This window comes from Chelonia mydas, chromosome 22 (genome assembly GCF_015237465.2).
Source record: "Chelonia mydas isolate rCheMyd1 chromosome 22, rCheMyd1.pri.v2, whole genome shotgun sequence".
NCBI classification, from domain to species: Eukaryota; Metazoa; Chordata; order Testudines; family Cheloniidae; genus Chelonia; species Chelonia mydas.
The window spans coordinates 2,751,259-2,774,577 of record NC_051262.2 but is presented as its reverse complement, the minus strand read 5'-3'; the positions used below and the strand labels follow the sequence as shown (position 1 = coordinate 2,774,577).

General features: G+C 51.5%; 1 protein-coding gene across 1 annotated transcript; it reads right to left on the bottom strand.

The window, feature by feature from the left end:
• Positions 1-1,481: 1,481 nt before the first annotated feature.
• On the bottom strand, positions 1,482-23,319 carry VSIG2 (V-set and immunoglobulin domain containing 2). Its single transcript, XM_037882088.2, has 6 exons — positions 23,245-23,319; positions 11,582-11,789; positions 10,863-11,021; positions 7,395-7,514; positions 3,686-3,824; positions 1,482-2,326 (listed from the first exon to the last, which is right to left on the bottom strand). The coding sequence occupies exons 1-6, from the start codon at positions 23,317-23,319 to the stop codon at positions 2,185-2,187; spliced, it is 843 nt and encodes a 280-aa protein (XP_037738016.1). The 3' UTR covers positions 1,482-2,184.

The following is a 23,319-nucleotide window of genomic DNA, read 5'->3' as shown; positions in this document are numbered from 1 at the left end:
TCCCTCAGCCACCCAGCCCCACTCTTCGCCCCACCGCCAGTCAGGGCTGGGACTCTGGCTTTGAAAAGTCTCAGCTGCTTTTCTAGCATAGAGTTTGGTTTGGTTTGGGTTTTTTAGCCCCCTTTTTAATAGTAACCAGGGCCTCACTTGAATTCCTATTGCCCATATATTCCAGACTGTGCGTGCTATTCCCACCCGGCCCCACACCAATCATCAGCCCTCTTAGCTCCTCCAAGCTGATCTTGTTTACTACAGAATCCCTTGGAAGCCTGACTGCATGCTGCATACAAAATAGCTTTCTGGTGAAGGGCCACGAAAGAGAGCGATTGCAAAGCAGCAGCATATGAAAATAGCCCTCCATGCCCGTTTGCCATGTTCTGGCCGTGCACCCCTCCTGCCCCCCAGCTTGCGCGTGCCTCACTCCCTCCCCCTATGCACGCCTCACCAGCCTCCACACGGCTGGAAGGAGCTAGTGCCGACGCCCAGTGGTTTTTCTATAGTTCTTTTCGGTTTTGCATGTGATTTCTCCAGCAAAGTTGGAATGTCAATAAAGGAATGTTGCTATGAAGCCTGAGTGCAGAGTCGTCCTTTGCCCGGATGGTGTTTCCATTCTCAGGGAGCTAAAGCATCTCTGCACCCACACCCCACTCTGGAGAGCCCAGTTTCATTGCTGAATCTTCTCTCCCCCCGCCTGCAAGCAAGGACCCCTCATCCCATAGCCCCTACCTGTAGCTGGCTCGTTCTCACTCCCTCTGCAGAGAGAACACCCCCAGTGCCCATAGGGCACCCTTCATCGAGCTGCTGTGGCCTGGCCAGGGGAGTCAGGGCGCAGCCTGAGCAGATGCTCCTGGGGCTTACAGCACACCCTCCCCTTGGCGGGGCACTGCCGGGCAGTCTGTCCCCTGGAAAGGGGCCGGGCTCCTGCTGTTGAGAGGCAGTACGCTGTGGGTACTGACCACAGTACTGCGAAGAGAGGATGGTCCGTCTCCCCTCCAGACACAGCCCGGGGGCGCTGGGCACCGCTACCGGGGGCCTTTGCTCCAAGGCTCTCAAAGCATTTTACAGCTCAGGGCACAGGGGGTGGGGGCGGCTGACCTGAGCTCACTCAGGGTAAATCGCGGCCGCGGTCAGACTCCCTGCTGCGACTCGGGCTTTCCCTGTGGTTCTAGGCCCGTTATTGGGAGCAACTCGGGGGAGTTTCAGGGACAAGCAGTGCCCTTGTGGGGCTAAGGACAGCAGGCCTGGGGCAGGCCTGCGAGCGACTGGCAGGAGGCCCCGCCGGGTCGTCCTCGCTGCACCAGAACGGCTCGTTTACTTGGCACATGGGGATGAAAGAAGGAGCAGGACAAACGGAGGGGGCTCCATGACACAGCTGGAGTGGGAGTGTTTAAAGAGTTAATGACTCTTGGTCCTCGCTCCCCACCTCCCGCCCCCGCCTGTCTGATCGTTGCCCCTCTCCCCTACGGCTCAGCAAAGCAGGGGCCCTGGACCAGCTGCCATAGGCAGCACCCCCAATTCCATTGTGAGCCAAAGCTGGGCTGGGCCGGGCTCTACCAGCACACACAAAGCTCAGTTCGGTCCCCCAGAGCCCCGTGCCTCGAGGGGCCTCCCGCACATTGCCCGGCCCAGTGGAGCCCTCTGGGTGTCAGCGAGGGGTTGCTGTGTGGGGTGTAGCATGCACATCACCCTCCCTACAGCACCACAGCCCCCAGCCATTCCCCGGGGGGAAGAGCTGCAGGGCCTCTCTGGGGTGATGGCCCGCCATGGGGCAGACAGCCATGGGCCGGGTGCAGGGCAGTGCCTGGGGGTAAGAGCTCCGACGAGCTGCCGCAAGGGGAGGAATGAAGCCAAGTCCCTCGCTGCTCTCCCCCTGCAGCTCGGCTGACTGCGATCTTCCCCCCACTCCGGTCCCGCTGGCCTCTCTCTGCCCCAGCTGCACAGAGGAGGCAATGGAAGTGCAAAGGTATATGGATTTGCATACTCAGTGGTTATGTAGACACACTGATCGATGCGTCCCAACCCAGGGGAAGTGTTTACCAGGCTGTTCGACAGGGGTCCCTGCATGGTCCCCCCATGCAGTAAATGGGAGACAGTAAAAGCCTTGATTATTTTTTTTAAAAAGGGTCACGTATCAAAATCCAGCGGAGGTTTCTGAGTGGAACTGGAGCTAGCGCCGCCCCCCGCTCACACAACCATGTTGAGTCTGGACTTGGTGGTGCTGGCAGACTCTGGCCTCGACACCGGCTGCTTCAGGAAGTGGCTCCCGGGGTCGCTGCCGTGTCTCTGCAAGGAGGCGTCTGAGATCCCCGGGGCAGTGGCATCCTCCCTGTAAACAAACAGGAAACGAATCAGCTAGACCTGGCACCCTCTGGCTGAGCTACATCAGCATCCGTGAACACGACTGACCCCACCGAAGGATGTGGCCCTCCGTCCCTTTAACAAAGCTCTCTCCGCACACTGGTGCAGAGTGACACCTGTGTACCGAGGGGCTTGCCAGCCTCCCTAGGGGAAGCCACAATCACTCCATCAGATCAGTTAGAGACAGAGAAAACCTATGACTCCATCGCCTGCCCCATCCTTCCTGCCAGCCCCACAGAGCAGCATGCTCTCCGGTCTAGCATCAAGTAGAGGGTCCGTGCTTCAGCGGCTGTGTCTCTTGCCCAAAGACGACAAGCCCCGGGGAGCAGGATGGAAATGGTGGGGGTTGTCAGCAAGAGCCTTTCAACTTTGCTCACTGGGTTAAATCTGCCCCGGACCAGCAGTGAGCTACAGCCGTCCCCACTGGCGGCTGCTCAGCGGCCTGTGTGAAATGAGCTGGTGGGTCACTGGTGTCCACATCCCCACAACAGAGACTAGCTTCCATCCGCAGCCTTGGCAGAGAAGCTAAGCACAGACTGAACTCCCCTCTGCGCCCTAGGTCAGGGAGGAAGCGTGCGGGTGGGGGACGGGGAAGTTTGCACTGATGCTGCCTGGGGCGGGCCTGCCTTTGCTCAGGGGTTCTGTAGCGGGGTGGACACCCGCTCGGGCCCAGAGGGGTTTAAGGCAGCCCTGGGAGAGGGCTGGGGCAGGGGAAGAGCTGGGCGGATTGGCAGAGGAGCCGCAGCTGGGGGCCACGCCCCAAACAGACCCAGTGGGCCTCATAAAAGCCAGGGAAGCCAGGAGCAGAAGAGAGACTTTCTCTCTCTCCTGAGGGGGAGGGACCTGGCTGCAGGGACCCAAGCAGAGTACCTAAATTAGAGCAGGGCTGGGGAAGGGCCCGGGGAGCTCCAGCCAGGAAAGCCCCAGCTGTGGCCGAGCATTAGGCCCAACAGGTACTGGGGTTGCAGCCCGAGGTTAGGGAGAGGCAGCAGGTCCAAACCCAGCCTTGCCGGTGATGAGTGGCTCACACTGCAGTCTGCCCCAGGGCATTGGGGCTAGCTGGGGACTGGCAGGAGCCTACGACTGAGGGGAGGTAGGGATAGTGGGTGGGGGGTTCCCCTGGGAGGGGGAGACCCAGAACTGTGGGGTACTGCCAGGGGGCAGCACCCAGTGAAAGGGGTACTGGGGTCCTGGGAGGGACATGGGAGCTAGCAGCAAGGCCAGACACCGCCCTGAAGAGGGCGCTCTGGAGGCTGGAACGCTAATTCCCTGAGACCACCAGCAGGAGGCGCCGCCGGTGAGTCTGCGCCCGGTTACAGGTTCTAACCTTATATCGTTCCCAGTGACTGTGGACTGGGACTCCTCCTTTCTGTACCAGAACAGATAGATCGCAGCTGCCCCGAGTAGTAAGAGCACCAGCAACACTCCTATCACAGCTCCCGCGATCACTCCAGCTTCCCCAGTGCCTATGGGGAACACAAACCCAAGAGGTGGAGGTTGGCTTAGCAGGTAACTCTGGGCTTTCCACCCCCTCTGGCTAGATTTTTGTGATTGGCAGCCAGTAATGAGCCCCAAATTTGGCCCTTAGTGACTTTGAAACAACTGTGGTGTGCAAGAGCCCGAAGGAAGAGCCCGGAAAGGAAAGCTAGAGAAAAGCACTGGGAAGAGACAAAGGAAAACAGAGTGACCGAGTAAGAACAGGGAAAGGACGGCCAGGAGATGAAACTAGAGCAGTCAAACAGTCCTAACCAACAGAGATCTGTCATGGGTGCAAAGGCTGCAGGCTCCTTTGCTTGGTCATAACACAATTAAATCGACTCTCTGTGATGCTCTGGAGTTTGTTCGGTCTCCTCTCAGCCAGGCCTGTTCACACCTATCCCAGCACACCACTTTTTAAAGAGGGCGGTGCAGGAACCTTCACACCCTTAATCAGTAGAAGGACCAGCACCAACTGCTCTCCCCTGGATCAGTAAGCCCATGAGTCAGTTCCAGCCACATTCTTCTATCCACAGGTTACAGAGAGGGAAACTGAGGCAGTGACTTGCCTGAGGTCACAGAGTGAATCAGAGTCAGGATTAGAACTTGAGGCCTCCCAGCTCTGCATTATCCCTCCGGCCCTTTATCACCAGACATTTCTAGAAGATGAGCCAGGCCTGGGGTCTCCCTGGGAGAGCTCTCTGCGTTCCAGTAGAGCAGATTTGTTTTGATGAAAGATAGTCTCAGAAATTGGACACAGAGAAACCCTTTCAGGTCACTTCAGGCTGGGCTAGGAGCATTCCCTGTTGGAGCATTTTCTAAGGCTCTGCCCTTTTAAAGGTCCCCATGAAGGCACTCCCACCCCTCCTATGGGAGAGACTTCCCCAGTCACACACTGCTCTCTTTCGCTCAGGGGACTGCCTTGCTGAAATCGTCTTTCCTTCATTTCCTCCCTCCCTCCTGGCGCACCATAATTCATCTCCAGCCGAGGCATTTACACCCTTCCCACATGCAGATGGCTCTCAACCTGTCCCTTTAGGCCTCGCTCAGTCAGGCTGTGAAGCCAGCTAAGAGGGGAGCTGTCACAGATGCAAGCACTAATTAACACAGGGAGCCAGACCTGAGCAGGATCCATGTGCCAAATGGGACTTGACTAGTGGAGGCCGGCGTTAAAAGCAACACCTGGGATACAGTCCTTAGCAGTGAGCAGGTTCACCGGGGGGTGGGGTGGGGGGGATTCTTAGCCCGGCGGGGGCCAAGGCCCTAGCAATCACCAAGGGAGAAGATTTCCTTGAACACTAACTCCAGAGCCTGAATATGAGATCTGCTTGGGAATTTGTCATCAAACATGGTTTGTCATTGCAAAAGGCAGGTTTGTTGAAACCAAAACTTCTCATGACAATGGATAGGTCAAAACTCGACTCCCAAGAGAGCTCTAAACCAGGCACAGCAGGGATTTGAACTTGGGTCTCCTACATAGCAGGCAAAGGCCCCAAACACCGTGCTGTTGGCTATTTAGGAAGGCAGGGCTTTCTCTGTTTCACAAGCATGTTGCACACTCAGGTGTGTTCTGGAATGAAAGCGACTGTTGGAACCTCCACGTTTTTCACAAAGCGGCATTCGAGTTTCCTGACCAGCCCTCAAGCATTCCTGACCGGGCCCTGGATGAATCTCTAAAGATCTACGCCCAGATCCTCAGCTGGTGTCAGTCACTTTCCTGGCCAGTGGATTGAAATCTGGGTCTAGCCTCCCACTAGACTGCTTGAAAACCTCAGCTCAGGGCTCCCTGCAACAGGAAAGAGGAAGAAGAGGAAATGCAAAGGAGCCCTCAAGAGAAGGGCTGAAGGAGACAAGAGATGCACCAAAAACCCTTCACTGTGAATCCTACTGACTGAAGATGGGTGAGCGTGGTGGCCCCAGGCTGTGGACAGACTCTAGGCCTCAGCATAAAGCAGCTGCAGCTTCCCCCAGGGTGGGTAGGAGCGAACTCTCAGCCAGAGCGACAAAAAAGCCTCAGCTCTAGGAATTCAGAGACCAGCCGGCACGTCGGCCACTAGATGGTAGCAAAGCCCCATGGTGAGGGGCTGAGCGAGAAGAACCAGCTCCCATTCCCCGAGCCTTGTGTCAGGACCCAGGGCGTAGCAATTGACAGGGCACACAGGTCCCGCCCCTCTGGGAAGAGGGAGCAATAAATGCAACCCCCACCGCCCCCGATTCCCCAACCTCCTGCGCCACCTCCAGGAGGGAATGGGACAATGCGAGCAGCCCCACACCCCAACACTGAACCATCAGCAAGAAACCAACTCGATGCTGACGGTCCCAACAGTTACTGCGTATCCCAGATGTTCCCTTTGGGGGCACTGCAGCTGGGAAGTCCTCCAATCCCCGCCCCACCTGCCCATCAATCCAGTTTCTGGGCTGCACCTGGGATGGAGCTGGCCTGTCTCTCTCCTGGGGAGGGGCACAGAACAGCTATTCATGCCTTCATCGGATCCACAGAGAAAACAGTGACAGGCGAGGACAAGCCCCACCTTACCGTGGCTGTGGGCAGCACAAGTGCTAGGAATAACCGTGGCAATTTCTGCCGATTCTCCAGTGTTGCAGCTAGAGCCCTCAAAAGTGCCGGCTAGATAGCACGCAGTAGAGAAGGGTGGCTGGGGAGGTGTCAGGACAGTGGCATAAAAGCCAAGGGGAGGGAGACATGGCCAGGGAGAGGTGGCACTTGCAGGGGACCTTGAGGACAGTAAGTTTCAGTGGAGAGAAGAGGGCAGAAGGAGAGGAGGACAAGGCAGAGTTGTAAATAGCCCACTGGAGGGTCTTGTAGGAGAAGCCAACGCATGGAACCCAGCCCTCGTTAGCGGGGGATGGCTCATTTGTGGCTGCGCTCTGAGATCTGGGCTCAGAAATAGGGACACCCCAGGAGCAGATTGGATCGTTTACCTTAATTGAATCAACCAACACTATGTGATATTAATAGGTTGCCATGGTGAAAAGCTGTCTCGGAAATCTAACAGCTTGAAAAAAAAAAAACCTTGCCCGTAGCAACAAAGAGAAACTTAGAAACGGAGTCCAGCCTCGGAAGTTTGCCCCTGTCTTTCCATCGGGGCGTGGGGTTTGTCTCCGCGTGGAATTGTTGGTGGGTGGAGCCCAGCCCCCAAAGCCCACTGCCACCCTGAGGACTACACAGATTTCAGAACATGCATGGAAATCAGTGGCCTCTTCCCTGCTTCCAAGTGCACCCTTGCCACCACAGCAGCATGGCTTTGGCGGGGACCGTGCTCTCTCCCTGCGGGGGGGACTGCAGGCTTTCGGCTACTTCCCTGCATATCCAAGCTGCTCCGTTTTCTCACTGGCTCCTTGCAGGACTGTAAAGATTGTGCTGGTCCCATGTGACCTCTGCCCTTGCAATCACTGCTGTCTGTCAGCGCGCCAGTCTCCTGGCAGAGCAGGGAGGCACCAGCAGGCATATTTCAGAGGAGGGGTTGGGCCATGTGGGCAGAAGGCAGCACTCCCTGTGGGCAGAATAGGGCGCACAGACACAACGAGGGTGGACATCTCACCTGCCACATTGACTGTCACTTGGCAGCTGACGTGGCCGAACTGGTTGGAGGCCACGCACTGGTAGGTCCCTGAGAATGCCAGCGAGAGGTTCGTCAGCTGCAGCTTCCCTGTTTGGTCATCTGTAAGGAGAAAAGCAGCAGGACAATCATTAATGCCAGAGGCACCTGGAGGAACCCCCCTGTGCTAGCAGAGGGAGCGGGCGTGGGGTAGAGAGAGCATAGCAGCCCCCAACTCAGCACTGGGCTGTGGCAGCCTTTCCAAAGGGTGAAGGGTGCGGATGCCCTGGATTGTGAGACGAGCTCTACCCCACACAAGGAGAGACAGGGAGTAGCTGACCGTGAGCGCATGGATATGACTGTGGTCAGCAGCAGGGACTGACGCTGGGACTTTCAGCTCCCAAGGCCACTGCCAGGTGAGCTAGAGGAGAACTCCACTAGCTGTGAGCAAGTAGCAGGCCGTTCTCCTCTCTAGAGTCAGCCACTAGAGGGAGACACGGGCACGTGCTAGGCCAGCGTAGTTCACACAATTGCATGTGTGCCTAGCACCCTGTCCAGCAAGGCAGCTTTGCAACCCGATTCCCTACCATGTCATAAATAGTCCATATTGGCCACTGGGACCCTCTGAGTGAGTGATTGGGAAGGGCTTCTGAAAGGCCAGAGTTTGCAGTCAGCCCTTCTCTGTGTGGGGGTCGGGGAAGGTTCGGTGCTCAAGCTCTGTAGATGACTTGGCAGAAGCAGCCTGTGATGCTTGCAGACCAGGTGCCAGCTCATGCCAAGGCTCACTGAACACTGACAAATGCACAGCTGGAAACCAGCCTGGCTCACTTGTGAGTTAGCATTGTTACAGCAGATGTTAGAGTTATAATGTGTTCAGTGTTGGGACTTTATGACATGCTTGTGAGTTGCTGCATGCATTGATCACCTTATAACATCTGTATCCCAGAGGGTAAACTTATATTGAGTGTTTGCATAGTTAACCTGTGTACCTCACCAACCAGGAAAGAAGCATTAATTAATGAAAAATTAATGGTCCTGCACCAAGAAGGCCCACTGAAACCAGATGAGCCATTGTGAAACACTGAAGAACAAAGACTTTGTTTCAGAGTGATAGCTGTGTTAGCCTATATCAGCAAAAACAATAAGGAGTCCTTGTGGCACCTTAGACTAACATTTATTTGGGCATAAGCTTTCGTGGGCTAAAACCCACTTCATCAGATGCATGGAGTGGAAAATACAGAGGCAGGTATAAATACACAGCATATGAAAAGATGGGAGTTGCCTTACCAAGTGGAGGGGTCAGTGCTAATGAGCCAATTCAATTAAAGTGGAAGTGGGCTATTCTCAACAGTCGACAAGAAGGGGTGAATACCAAGGGAGGGAAAAAAATCACTTTTGTAGTGCTAATGAGGCCAATGTAATCAAGGTGGCCCATTTCAAACAGTTGACAAGAAGGTGTGAGTATCAGCAGAGGGAAATTGGTTTTTTTAGTGACCCATCCACTCCCAGTCTCTATTCAGGCCTAATTCGATGGTGTCCAGTTTGCAAATTAATTCCAGTTCTGCAGTTTCTCATTGGAGTCGGTTTTTTGAAGTTTTTTTGTTGAAGAATGGCCACTTTTAATTGCCAGTGTTATTGAGTGTCCAGGGAGATGGAAGTGTTCTTCTACTGGTTTTTGAATGTTATAATTCTTGATGTCCGACTCCAACGAGAAACTGCCGAACTCTCATACGTGGCTTAGAGGGCCAGTAAGTTTGGCCACCCCTGCTCTACACTAAGGCTGTTTTAGAGCTTGAGGAGTTCACACTTGATACGTGGTTGGTGAAGTCTAAGTGTAGAAGACCCTGCTTCTTAACAGTCTGCCCTGAGGCTGGCACACATGGTTGTGAGTCACTCTAGACACAGCCAATGTGAATAGCTCCACCCAGTGCTCGTCCGTGGTTGTGGAACTGTCCCTGGATTTGCCCCTCCCCGTATCTCATCAAGCTCATGCTCATAGATCAAGACAGATAGCCGGAGGCTGTCTTCAACAGGCCTTCTATGCCCCAGGGCTTAACTGCCTTAGAGTGAGTCTGCAAAGAGACTGGCCCTTGAAATAATCATTGTCATTTCAGTCACTAAGTGCATTAACGGGCAAGATGCTGGTTTCCTGCCCTGAGTCCAGAGGAGAGACAGCCCCAGAGCGGAGACTGCAAGACATCAAGGGGAGAGATACGGGAAGGTGAGACTCCTTAACCCCGGAAAGGGAACAGTCGGCTCCACTTCCACTGAGAGCTTCACCAGCAACTCTCACCCAGCTGCTGTCCCAGCATCTGATGGAGGATTCAGGCCTCTGATCAGACTCTGTTGAAAAGGACTCAAAGGGGCCTTTGAAGAGGAGGTTTTGCTTTGTGTTCTTTGGGATTTTTCTTTAAGATCTATTTTAAAGATCTAGTCTGGTTCAAACTCGCTGGAAGAAATCCTGGTGAAGAGCAAAACCACTGCTCTGAAACTGAGGAGCAACTCCTCTCCAGCTTCTATCTGGGACATTAAAATATATTCAAATAAACAAGGACATGGTATTTGCCTCTGAAACTGATCCACAGGTGCAACCTACTGGTAGCAAAGGAAACTCCAAATGGCACTGAAAAATGAGTTTATACAGCCAAGATTAAGGGTCTGATCCTGCAAACTCAGACTCAAATAAGTAGTCTCTACTCCGGTCAGTGCTTTCATTTAAATCAATGAGACTGCTCCTGTGTGTCAGGACTGTGCCAGTTGCAATGTATTTACTTGCAGTATATTATTCAGCCACCAGCTGTCTCTGTGTGGGGTACAGAGTTCCAGAGTGTGCGGTTCTTGGTGAACAAGGCAGACAAAGCTGGACCTTGAGCTGTGTGACTCTCTGATTGGGTCTGTAGTTTACAGCTGTTTTCTTTAATAAATGGAGTACCTTCTGATGAATAGGGTCTGTGACTCCATATGTCAGGATGCATGTGAGAGAGAGTTTGTGGGACTGGGCCCTGACCTTTTTTCCTAATTTCTAAAATATTCCCTTTTGAGCCAGAGAATTACTTGAGACTCACAGCTGGTTACTCCAGACAGCATCTGGCCACAAGAGCCTCTGGAATTCATACAATCACAGGAGGTCAACATTAAATCTGATACCTGGATTTTAAGAGGGACTGGTTATTCCCCAAATCACAACAGGGTGTACCTCCATGCTTCAGATATAAACTTATCTGACAGGGGAGGAAAGACTCTTCCCCAACCCTGGATAGCTTTGTACAATGGGTCAGATCCTTTTTTCACCTTCCTCCAAAGCATCAGGTCTAGGTCACTGCTAGAGCTGGGATACTGGATGGGATGGACCATATGTTGGTGTCTGGATTCCTTCAATTCTGTTTCTGTCAGATCACTCAGAATCCGTCAATGGCGGCTTTACACATCTCTACACAGGAAGGTCTATAAGGGATGACAATCTCCACCTACTTTGCACCATATTGGCCAATGGCAATGAGGTCTTGGAGTCCACCCGTGACCAGGTGTAAATTGGGGCAGGCACCCCCTCTACGGAGCTGCAGGTCAGCGTGGCATCACCCCCAATCTGGGTATATTCTGTCCCTTTACAAACAGGGGTAGATGGAGGCACTGAATGGGAAACGAGAAGAGAAAACAATGGATTTCTGTACTAGGAGCATGCACTATCATTGTGTAGCACGGCACCTGACTGTCTCCCCTGCCACTGCTGTCAGCCGGCACCCGCTCACTGCTGACATTCCTGTGTCACTACCTTGTTTAACTGAGTCTCATCTGTTTGTTCTCCTGCTCCCCACGTCCACTGGCCCCTCCCCTCTTCTTCTCCTTCCACCCACTCGTCTCCCTGCCGTCCGTCTAGCTCTCTGCAGGGCCTCTTCGCTGTGGTACCAGAGCGCCACGCAAAGGCCAGTGAATGGGAAGCTATTGTAATAATTGCTCTTCTCTGCCACTTCCCACCCAGAGATCCCAAAGCACTTTCCAAGAAGGTCCCGGTCATTACCCCTTTGTACAGACGGGAACACTGACACATGTGATACAAAGGGACCCGCAATATCCCAGCCCCAGCTCCAAGGCCACACGGACAGGATCCCAGCTGCTCTCGGGCCCGGCCCTGCTCAGAGCAGGGATCCCCCTTCCGTGGCGGGCCATGGAATCGCAGTACCCAGACTCACTCAGCACGGTGAAGTGGATGAGCCCCGAGCCACTGCCGTAGAAGTCCGGAGGGTTGTTCACCTCGCAGATGTATGTGCCGTTGTCCGAGGGGCGGACGTTAGCTAGCTGAAGGGTCGCATCCCCCATGGTGGGAGGGTTGTGCAGGAAGCTGAGCCGTTTGGCCTGAGAGCCGGGCTTGTACAGCTTGTCATTAGTGAAGTAGAGGATCTGCAGGGAGAGGAGAACGTTTGCTGGGGTCCCCTCACAGACAGGGGTTTGTCCAATACCGACACGGTGAATGAAGGCGGGTCGGACGAGGGGACCGGAGTGTCACGCAGCGCCAAGAGCAAACCTGCCCTCCGGCTGGCTCTGCATTGTCATTGCAAAGCATGTGGCTTGGGAGAGTAGGTTACGGCAAAAACTTCAGAGACGCCAGGAGCCAGCCGCGGGTCGGGGCTCAGGGCTCGTGCAAGGGGGAGAGGAGGGGTTTGACAGATTCACCAGAAGACAGAAACACAAAAGAGGGAGGGGCTGATAGTACACAACGTGGGACATGAAGTCAAAGAGGATACTGAGCCAGCAGAGATACAGACCAGCTTGTCCCAGGCACTCAAGCCCCGGCAGTGAGGGGCCAGGCAGGTACCCTGACAGAGCAGCCGTCTCAGCTCTTTCCAAAGCCCTGATAGAATTTAACACAAAAAGAGCGACAGAGCAAACACCGCATGCACACAGAAAGGCTGCGAAATGGCCTGAGGACTTACCCAGAATGTACAGTCTGACACTAAACTGGGAGGAGAGGTAGATACGCTGGAGGGTAGGGATAGGATACAGAGGGACCTAGACAAATTAGAGGATTGGGCCAAAAGAAATCTGATGAGGTTCAACAAGGACAAGTGCAGAGTCCTGCACTTAGAACAGAAGAATCCCATGCACCGCTACACACTAGGGACCGACTGGCTCGGCAGCAGTTCTGCAGAAAAGGACCTAGGGGTTACAGTGGACGAGAAGCTGGATATGAGTCAACAGTGTGGCCTTGTTGCCAAGAAGGCCAGTGGCATTTTGAGCTGTATAAGTAGGGGCATTGCCAGCAGATGGAGGGCTGTGATCGTTCCCCTCTATTCGACACTGATGAGGCCTCATCTGGAGTACTGTGTCCAGTTTTGGGCCCCACACTACAAGAAGGATGTGGAAAAATTGGAAAACATCCAGCGGAGGGCAACAAAAATGATTAGGGGACTGGAACACATGACTTATGAGGAGAGGCTGAGGGAACTGGGATTGTTTAGTCTGCGGAAGAGAAGAATGAGGGGGGATTTGATAGCTGCTTTCAACTACCTGAAAGGGGGTTCCAAAGAGGATGGATCTAGACTGTTCTCAGTGGTAGCAGATGACAGAACAAAGAGTAATGGTCTCAAGTTGCAGTGGGGGAGGTTTAGGTTGGATATTAGGAAAAACTTTTTCACTAGGAGGGTGGTGAAACACTGGAATGGGTTACCTAGGGAGGTGGTGGAATCTCCTTCCTTAGAGGTTTTTAAGGTCAGGCTTGACAAAGCCCTGGCTGGGATGATTTAGTTGCGGATTGGTCCTGCTTTGAGCAGGGGGTTGGACTAGATGACCTCCTGAGGTCCCTTCCAAGCGTGATAGTCTATGATTCTATGATACAAAACACAGCCCCACCCGGCCATACACGGCGTATCCCAGGGGAACGCACAGGCCCAGCCGGAAAGCCTGCGGCAGGGCTAGCAATAGAGCCCAGATCTCTTGCACCCAGCCCAGGGCTTTAACCACAAGCCCATCCTTCCCCCTCGATGGATGACAACATCCCATTGGCTGTTCCCACTGGGTGTCGGAAACAACAGTTGCATCTGCAGTGACTCTCATGATTGTACATGCCTCTGAGCTTCTCATTCAATTGCCTCCACGGGTCCTTCCCCAGCCTCCCAGTTGACCCTGGTCCCATCCCTGCTCTTGGATACGTAGCCTCACTGGTGTTTCTAATAGCCCTAGCAGACATACATCACTTGGATCTGAGGGCCCCTCTGGGCTGGCTACTCCCCCCACATTCTGCAGTAACGTTAGAGCCACTCAAAAACCTCCAATTTAATTTCTACCAAAAGTTGGGAATGAAATGGATTCAGCTGGCATTGCTTCGGAAGTGGGAGCGAGCGCCCCTTGCGTTGGTTCAAATTCTTTTTGTTGCTGCTGGAACCATCAAAAATTTGGACCAGCCTGAGCTGCTTTCAGGAAGCATTTAGACAAAACTTGGTTGGGAAAAAAGCAACAGCCAGCGCTTATGTAGAGTGTGTCCTTCACAGATCTCAAAGTGCTGGACAAAGGAAGGCAGCAGTATTAGCCCCATTTTACAAATGGGGAAACTGAGGCACAGGGAGGGCAGTGACTTGCCCAAGGCACCCAGGGTACTAATGGCAAAGCTGAGAGTTGAGTCCAGGTCTCCCGAGTCCCACTCCAGTGACCTGTCCCCTAGGCCAGGGGTGGCCAACCTGGGGCTCCGGAGCCACATACGGCTCTTCAGAAGTTAATGTGGGGCTCTTTGTCTAGGCACCGACTCCGGGGCTGGAGCTACAGGTGCCAACTTTCCAATGTGCCGGGGGGCGCTCACTGCTCAAGCCCTGGCTCTGCCACAGGCCCGGCCCCCATTCCACCCCTTCCTGCCCCCTCCCCTGAGCCTGCCATGCCCTCGCTCCTCCCCCTCCCGCCCGGAGCCTCCTGCACGCCACAAAACAGCTGATCGGGAGGTGTGGGGAGGGAGGGGGCTGCCTGTGGGCAAGAGACGCCGGGAGCGGGGTGGGGGAGCTGCTGACGTGTTACTGTGGCTTTTTGGCAACACACATTGGTAAACTGTGGCTCCTTCGCCGGCTCAGGTTGGCCACCCCTGCACCGGGCCCCCTGCTCTAACGACGAGCCCATCAGCCTTTAGGGGCTTTCCCTTGGCCTCACTCTTGTTCCCTGGTGGTGATTTGCCCCTCAGCCTGCGCTGACAACTTGCACCCCCGCTTTCTGCATCAGCTCCTCATCCAGTCCTCAAGAGGCTTGAACGACCCCCCCCCCCCCCCCGAGGCTTTCCCTGGGCCGGAAGCAGCCACATTTTGAAGAAAGCCCCCCCCCCCCCCCCAAGCTCCTCCCCTTGGGACCCTGGTCCCCCCCTCACCGGCTCGCCTTGCCCGGGCGCTGCAGAGCCTGGCGCAAACCTCCACTCCAGAATGAAGTTTTTGTTAACCGAGGTTTTATAGTGGCAGGGAAGTTCCACGCTGGCGCCGCGTTCCTGCATCACAGGGTCCTGTGGCACCGTCACCTCCACACACGGCCCAGCACCTGTGGAGGAGAGTGAATGAGTCCTTCAGCTCTGTCGCTGCCTCTTCCCCACTGCAGCATCCTGCTCCCCGGCCCCCGCAGCTGCAGCCTCCCTGCCCGCCAGGCCATGCAAAACGCTGAGGCTTCAGTCGGGTTGCCAACTCTCCCAGACTGGCTGGCGGTCTCCCGGAGATGGCCTCGATCTCCTGGTGACTATTAAAAGCAATCTGGGAGATTTTAAAAGGCCAAAAGTCGGGTTGGTGGCTTAGCGGGGCTAAGGCAGGCTCCCTGCCTGCACTGGCTCTGCGCAGCTCCCGGAAGCGATCGGCATGTCCGGCTCCTAGGCCCAGGGCTCTCTGCGTGCTTCCCCCACCCCGAGCACCGACTCCACAGCTCCCATTGGCTGTAAACCACAGCCAATGGGAGCTGCAGGGGTGGTGCCTGCAGGCAGGGGCAGTGCGCGGAGAGCCCCTAGTCCCCCCTGGACCTAGGAGCCGGACATGCCGATCGCTTCCAGGAGCCAACCAAGATCAGCGCCGCCTGGCCAAAGCCTGCATCCTGAACCCTCTCCTGCACCCCAACCCCGGCCCCACCCCCCAACCGAACCCCCTGCCCCAGCCCTGAGCCTTCTCCCACACTCCGAACCCCTTGGTCCCACCCCCCAGCCCAGAGCTCACACCCGCTCCTGCATCCCAACCCCCTGCCCCAGCCCTGAGCCCCCTCCCACACTCTGAACCCCTTGTTCCCACCCCCCAGCCCAGAGCTCACACCCCCTCCTACATCCCAACCCCCTGCCCCAGCCCTGAGCCCCCTCCCACACTCTGAACCCCTTGGTCCCTCCCCCCAGCCCAGAGCCCGCACTCCCCTCCTGCATCCAAACCCCAGCCTGGTGAAAGTGAGTGAGGGTGATGGAGAGCAAGTGACAGAGGGAGGGGGGATGGAGTGAGTGGGGGCATGGCCTTGGAGAAAGGTGGGGGGGGGGCAAGGGTGTTTGGGTTTGTGCGATGAGACAGTTGGCAACCCTATGCGGCTACGATCGGCTTCCTTGCTCGCCTGTCTCACCCTGCCCTCCTCTGCAAGCTGCTCCATTGCCTGCCCCTCTTCCACCACCACCCCAGACACAAGCCTCTTATCCTAACCCCCAAAGCCCTCCAGGATACAGCACCCCCCCACCCCCTTCTGCACTATCACACTGTCATAACACTGACCCCTGGCTTTGCTCCTCCAAGCACGGCAGCCTTGGACGACCACATCCCCCACATAGACCTTGGGAGAGCGTGTGGGGTAGGGATCATCTCTTCCTGTGTTTGTACAGTGCCCAGCAAAAGGAGCCCCAGTCCTGGCTGGGGACTTTGGGCACTACGGTTGTACCAATACACACCGTGACTCCGAACAGAAACGAGTGATCAGTAACAACATGTCAGGTATATCTTTTACTGCCCAGACACTGTTTTTTCCTTCCTTTCATTTTCCACTTTGTTGAACTTTCAGGCAAGTGTTAAATGGACCCTTAGCAGGGGATGGGTGTGGTGGGTGGACAGGAAAGATACTCCAGACCAAAGGGAGCTCATGGAGTGACAGGGTGCTCTCAGCTCCTGTGTGTCTGTCAGTCTGGTTCTCTCACCCTGCAGTTTCTCCTTCCAGATGCCTGCTAAGGACCGGATCTAACTTCTGTTACAGTCAATTGAAAGAGTCACGCTGATTTCTATGGGCTTTGGATCAGGCCCTAAGGGAAGAGAGGCTGGAAAGGATTGTGGAGAGATGTGGCCTTCGGTGTCTGTCACAAGAGTCACTAGGGAGGGACTCTGCACAAATAGGGGTGGAGGCGACTTCCAGGGGTGAAATGATGGTCAGTCTCCACCCTGTGCTCCTTGTGGGGTTGGAGACCATTTCCCCAAATCTCCAGCCATCTCAGAGACAATGCCCAACATGAGCCCACAAAACAGCTTTTAGTAGCCAAGAGGATATTTACAAAGCAGGAGTGGTGTCAGGGTTCCCTCCCCAATCTGAACTCTGGGGTACAGATATGGGGACCCGCATGAAAGACTGCCTCATTTTATATTCCACCAGTTTAAATTAAAATATTCCCCAAGGTGCAAATTCCTTTCCTTGTCCTTGGACGGTATCACTGCCACCACCAAAGTGATTTAAACAAACATTCAGGGAGGGGCCACTTGGAGCCCTATCCCCCCAAAATATCCCCCCAAGCCCCTTCACCCCCTTTCCTTGGGAGGCTTGAGAATAATATACTAACCAATTGGTTACAATGTGAGCACAGACCAAACCCCTAGTTTTTAGGACACTGAAAATCAATCAGGTTTTTAAAAGAAGAATTTTATTTAAAAAAAAAAAGTAAAAGAATCACACCTGCAAAATCAGGATGGAAGGTAACTTTACGGGGTAGATAAAAAGATTTAAAACACAGAGGATTCCCCTCTGACTCTGCTTCCAAGTTACAAAACAGGAATGAAATGACCTCTTAGCATAGGGAAAATTCACAAGCTAAAACAAAAGATAATCTAACACATTTCCTTGCCTTACTTACAATTTTTGTAATTTTAGATGCTCATTTCAGGTATGTTTCTAGGAGATGTTTTTCCTGCCTGGACCCTCTCTCTGTCCGAGAGGGAACAAACAAACAAAGAGAGCACAAACAAAACCTCCCCCTGTCCCTAGATTTGAAAGTATCTTCTTTTCCCATTGGTCCTTCTGGTCAGGGGCCAACTAGGTTAATTGAACTGATTAACCCCTTACAGGTAAGGGGATTCTGTACCTCTGGCCGGGAGAGATTGTATGTTACTGCATACATAAGGGTTGTTACCCTTCCCTTTATATTTATGACAAGTAGGGAACCCAGACTCCCGACCAGCCCTAATGATCCACACTTGTGTGCCATGCCCAAGAAACTTGACTATCAAGAACATTATTTAGCAAATTGTGAAAGATGTGAAGTGAGTTTAGGAATCTCTGTGGAGTGTGGGAGGAATTCTAGAGAGACCGCACCATGGCAGGTGTGAACTGGGTGCCTTGGACAGCCCTCACTGAAAATGCCATGGTCAGGGCAGGCTGCAAAAGGGAGAGAAGATTCTCCCAAAACTAGTGGTTAACCTGAAGTTAGATTTACCGACCATTCACAAACTGTGCTCCTGATCCCCACACTGGTTTTCAGGAAGCTGAAAAAAGAAATCACACAGCCCCCTTTATTGCATTCCAGTTCTCTGGCTCCCAATCTGCACCTAGGTTCAGTACAATGAGAAGTTATTTAAAAACTCTGTTCACTATACAACATGTTCTTCTGAACCCCAAAGAGCCAACCACCTTGCCAGGCCAATATTAGTTTGGATCTTACCCAAAATACCATGTTGCCAGCCAATCCTTTAATGTCTAGTACTAAAGTTTATTATAAAGAAAACAGAAAGAACAAGAAGAGAGTTATTAAATGGTAAAGCAATCAGATACATACAGAGACTTCAAAGTCCATATATGAGGTTTTTAGCAGTATTGGTTGGTTGCTGGCTTGAAAGTCCCTCTGGACAACATCCGCAGCTTGGATGGGTCATTCAGTCCTTCGTTCAGAGCTTCAGTTTGTAGAAAAGTCACTCCAGAGGTAAGAAGCAGGAATGAAGACAAAATAGAGAAGATGCAGCTACCCTTTATATTCCTTTTGCCATCTGGCTCGTACTTCCTGTGTCTCAAACACAAGCTTCACAGCACATGAGCATGGAACAGCCTTCGAGTTCTCTGCCCACAGGCAAGCCCCTACATGTCTTGCTGACTCTTATGGAAAGGAGCCAGCGGATACACCTTGGGTTCATTGTACCACTGATGACCGTTGATGGGCCATCAAACAGGCTAGGCGGTGCAGATGCCAATCTGTCTGAGGGGGTCACCCAGAAACACAGCACAAGTTTGGAAATACAGATAAACCGTACATATCTCTAAATCACAATACAAAGGTGACACAAACATATAAACAAGATTATCCTACTTGGCAAATTATAACATTGTCACAGGTACCTTGCACGGCATATCAGGTCTGATTCCTTGCAATTTTATAATGTTGGTATCAACAATATCATGAAGTGTCCCACATATTCCATACAGTGTCACAGCAGGTGAATGGGGAGCATGGGGGCTCGTGCAATTCAATGTTGGCAAATGTAAAGTAGTGGGAGTACTCCTACTGGCTGAAAATAACTGTAAGCTCTCAGGAAAAAGACCCATGTGTCACCTGGATGCATTCAAACAAATTGCATTTGAATACAGCCAACTCAAAGTTCTACATCTAGAAAGAGGGAATGCAGGCCACACCTAAAGAATGGGAATCTGTCTCCTGGAAAGCAGGGACTCTGAAGAGGATGTAGGGGTCATAGTGGACAAGCAAACCAGCATGAGCTCCTAGTGTGAACCAAAATGGCTCAAGGGCTGGAGCAAATGCCTTAGAGTGGGAGACTTTAAAAGAGCTGAATCCGTTTAGCTTATCGAAAAGATTGAGAGGCGACTTGATTATGTAGCACTCACAAGGGAATGTCAGGGTTCAATGACCTGTGCCCTGCCCCTTTAGTTTGGAGAACACGGTCGTGCCATCAGGATTATTGTTGTTATGTCCCAAAGAGACTGAGCTGGTGTGAGGCTTGTGTTGGCTGCAGACTGAGCTGGTGTGAGGCTTGTGCTGGCTGCACTAGATATTTCAAGTTTAAGAAAAGCTCAGTTTTAAACCCATGATCCCTGGATGGGAGTGTGACACTTGGTGAGCACAGGCGGGAAAGGCTGAACTGCAGTGAGCTGACCAGAGAGGCAGCTATCTAGAGCCGTTGCGGGCTGTTCCAGGAAAAGCTGCCAGAAGGTAATGCCAACAGAAAAGTGATTTTGCATAAAGAAAGTTTTCTCTGGAAGTAAGAGGGGGAAGATTTAATTGTTTGCAAGCACTATGACTGGCTAGGAGAGAATTAAAGTACATTCTTAGGAAGGGAGGAGGAAAAGATGAGCATTTAAGAGAAGTTTGTGACTCTCTGGGCATTTCTGGGACAGGTCACAGTAAAAATGCATCAAAAAGCCATTTGGTTTTAACCAAACATACAACAAGCCACCTATACAGTGAAGAGCAGGGGGAGTTGGAAGATCAGGGATTGTCTACATGACTGGCATTAAGAGATCTGATTTTACAGCTAATTGCTACAGCAAGAAGAGAGCAGATTGAAGTTCCTAAAGTAGAAACAGTTCAGAAATAGCATACTGCAAAATGAAAGGAGCTTGAAACACGTCAGGAAAGAATGAAGGAAATTACAACCCAAACCCCTGTGAACATGTGGAACATTGGAAGTCAAATAGAGGAAAATAGAAAGGAGCACAAACTGTGGCAGCCAAGTGTTAAAGTATCATTAGGCAGGAGGCCAAAAAGGAATGTGAAGAGCAACTTAGCAAAAGGCACAAAAACTAACAGCAAAAAAATGTTTTAAGTACATCAGAAGTGGGAAGTGAGGCCACTGGACAATCGAGGTGCTAAAGGAGCACTTAAGGAAGAAAAGGCCACTGTGGAGAAGCTAAATGAATTCTTTGCATCGGTCTTCACTGAACAGGATGTGAGGGAGATTCCCATATCTGAGCCATTCTTGTTAGGAGACAAATAAGAACATAATATAAGAACATAAGAATGGCCATACTGGGTCAGAACAAAAGTCCATCCAGCCCAGTATTCTGTCACCGACAGTGGCCAATGCCAGGTGCCCCAGAGGGAGTGAACCTAACAGGTAATGATCAAGTGATCTCTCTCCTGCCATCCATCTCTACCCTCTGACAAACAGAGGCTAGGGATGCCATTCCTAACCCATCCTGGCTAATAGCCATTAATGGACTTAATCTCCATGAATTTATCCAGTTCTCTTTTAAAACCTGTTATAGTCCTAGCCTTCACAACCTCCTCAGGCAAGGAGTTCCACAGGTTGACTGTGCGCTGTGTGAAGAAGAACTTCCTTTTATTTGTTTTAAACCTGCTGCCCATTAATTTCATTTGGTGGCCCCTAGTTCTTATATTATGGGAACAAGTAAATAACTTTTCCTTATTCACTTTCTCCACACCACTCATGAATTTATAGACCTCTATCAATCAAAGGAGCTATCCCAGATTGAGTTATCAATAGAGGAAGTTTTGGAACAAATTGATAAATTAAACTATAATAAGTCACCAGCACCAGATGGTATTCACCCAAGAGTTCTGAAGGAACTCAAATATGAAATTGTAGAACTACTAACTGTGGTATGTAATCTAGTCCTTAAATCAGCTGCTGTACCAGATGACTGGAAGACAGCTAAATGTGATGCCAATTTTAAAAAAAGGCTCCATAGGTGATCCTGGCAATTACTGGCCAGTAAACCTAACTTCAGGACCAGGCAAATTGGTTGAAATTATAGTAAAGACAATTATCAGACACATAGATGGACATGATTGTTGGTGAAGAGTCAACATGGCTTTTGTAAAGGGAAATCCTGCCTTACCAATCTATTTGAATTCTGTGAGGGGATCAAGAAAATGTAGACAAGGGTGATCCAGTGGATATAGTGTACTTGGATTTTCAGAAAGCCTTTGACAAGGTCCCTCACCAAATGCTCTTAAGCAAAGTAAGCTGTCATGGGATAAGAGGGAAAGTCCTCTCATGGATCAGTAATTGGTTAAATTGTAATTGGTTAGGAAACAAACGGTAGGAATAAATGTTTTCAGTTGAGAGAGGTAAATTGAAGGGTCCCCAGGGACCAGTGCTATTCAACATAATTCATAAATGATCTAGAAAAAGGGGTAAACAGTGAGGTGGCAAAGTTTGCAGAGGATACAAAATTATTCAAGATAGTTAAGTTCAAAGCTGACGGTGAGGAGTTAAAAATGGATCTTACAAAATTGGTTGACTGAGCAACAAAATGGCAGATGAAATTCTATGTTGATAAATGCAAAGTAATGCACATTGGAAGACATTCACAACTATACATATGAAATGATGGGGTCTAAATTAGCTGTTACCACTCAAGAAAGAAAGAGATCTTGGAGTCATTGTGGATCGTTCTCTGAAAACATTGGCTCAATGTACAGTGGCAGTCAAAAAAACTAGCAGAATGCTAGGAACCACTAGTAAAGGGACAGATAATAAGACAGTAAATATCTTAATGCTACTATGTAAATTCTTGGTATGCCCACACCTTGAATACTGCTTGCAGTTCTGGTCATCCCATCTCATAAAGATATATTAGGATTGGAAAAGGTAAAGAAAAAGGGCAACAAAATTAATTAAGGGTACGGAACAATTTATATCTGAGGAAAGATTAAGAAGACTGGGACTGTTCAGTTTGGAAAAAAGACAACTAAGGGGGAATATGTTAGAGGTCTATCAAACCATGACTGGTGTGGAGAAAGTGAATAGGGAAGTGGTGTTTACCACGTCACATAATACAAGAACCAGGGGTAACCTGATCAAATTAATAGGCAGCAAGTTTACAACAAATGAAAGGAAGTACTTCTTCACCCAACACACAGTCAACTCATGGATCATTGCATGGGGATCTTGTAAAGGCCAAAAGTGGCTTCAAAAAAGAATTAGCGAAGTTCATGGAGGATAGGTCCATCAATGGTTATTAGCCAAGATGGTCAGGAATGCAATCCCTAGCCTCTGACTGCCAGAAGCTGGGAATGGACAACCTGGCATGGATCACTCGATAATTGCCCACTTCTGTTCATTCCCTCTGACGCACCTGGCATTGGCCACTGTCAGAAGACAGGGTACTGGGCTAGATGGACCACTGGTCTGACCCAGTATGGCCGTTCTTATGTATTGGATGGAAGATAATTTCCCAGTGACCCATTTTAGGAAGCTTGAAGAGTTACTAGAAATAAAAGATGAGCTTGATCTTAGAGCTTGCTATGCAACTGAAATCCCTTACAAGTCCAGTTCCAATTAAGCAAAGATGACGACATCTTGACTATTGCTGTGCTGGTCAGTCCACAAAAACTGGAGAACTGATCACTGGTAACATTGTTATTGAGGAGATAGTCAAACACCACTGCTGCAATTCATCTGAAGCACCAGCACCTAGTCTCATTACCAATCCTTCACAGTTTACAGCGATAACAACCCATTAACCTATGTCTTCACTTCTGCCCGACTGAATGCCAGAGCACACCAGTGGGTGGCAGAATTAGCTGACTAACTTCAAAAATCAAATATCATTCAGGGAAATCTAACGTAGAGGCAAATGCTCTATCCAGAACGCCCCCAGGAAAACAATATGATGGGCTGCACAGAAGAAACAACTAATGTCATTAATGCTCATTACAGCCCTTGGATGTACAAAGAGATGGCAAGGTAGCTTGGTTAGCAGCTATTACTGCCAATTCTTTGGCCGTAGGAGACTTCTCCATGGGCATTAAATCCACCCTCCAGTCTATTCCATGAGAAGACAT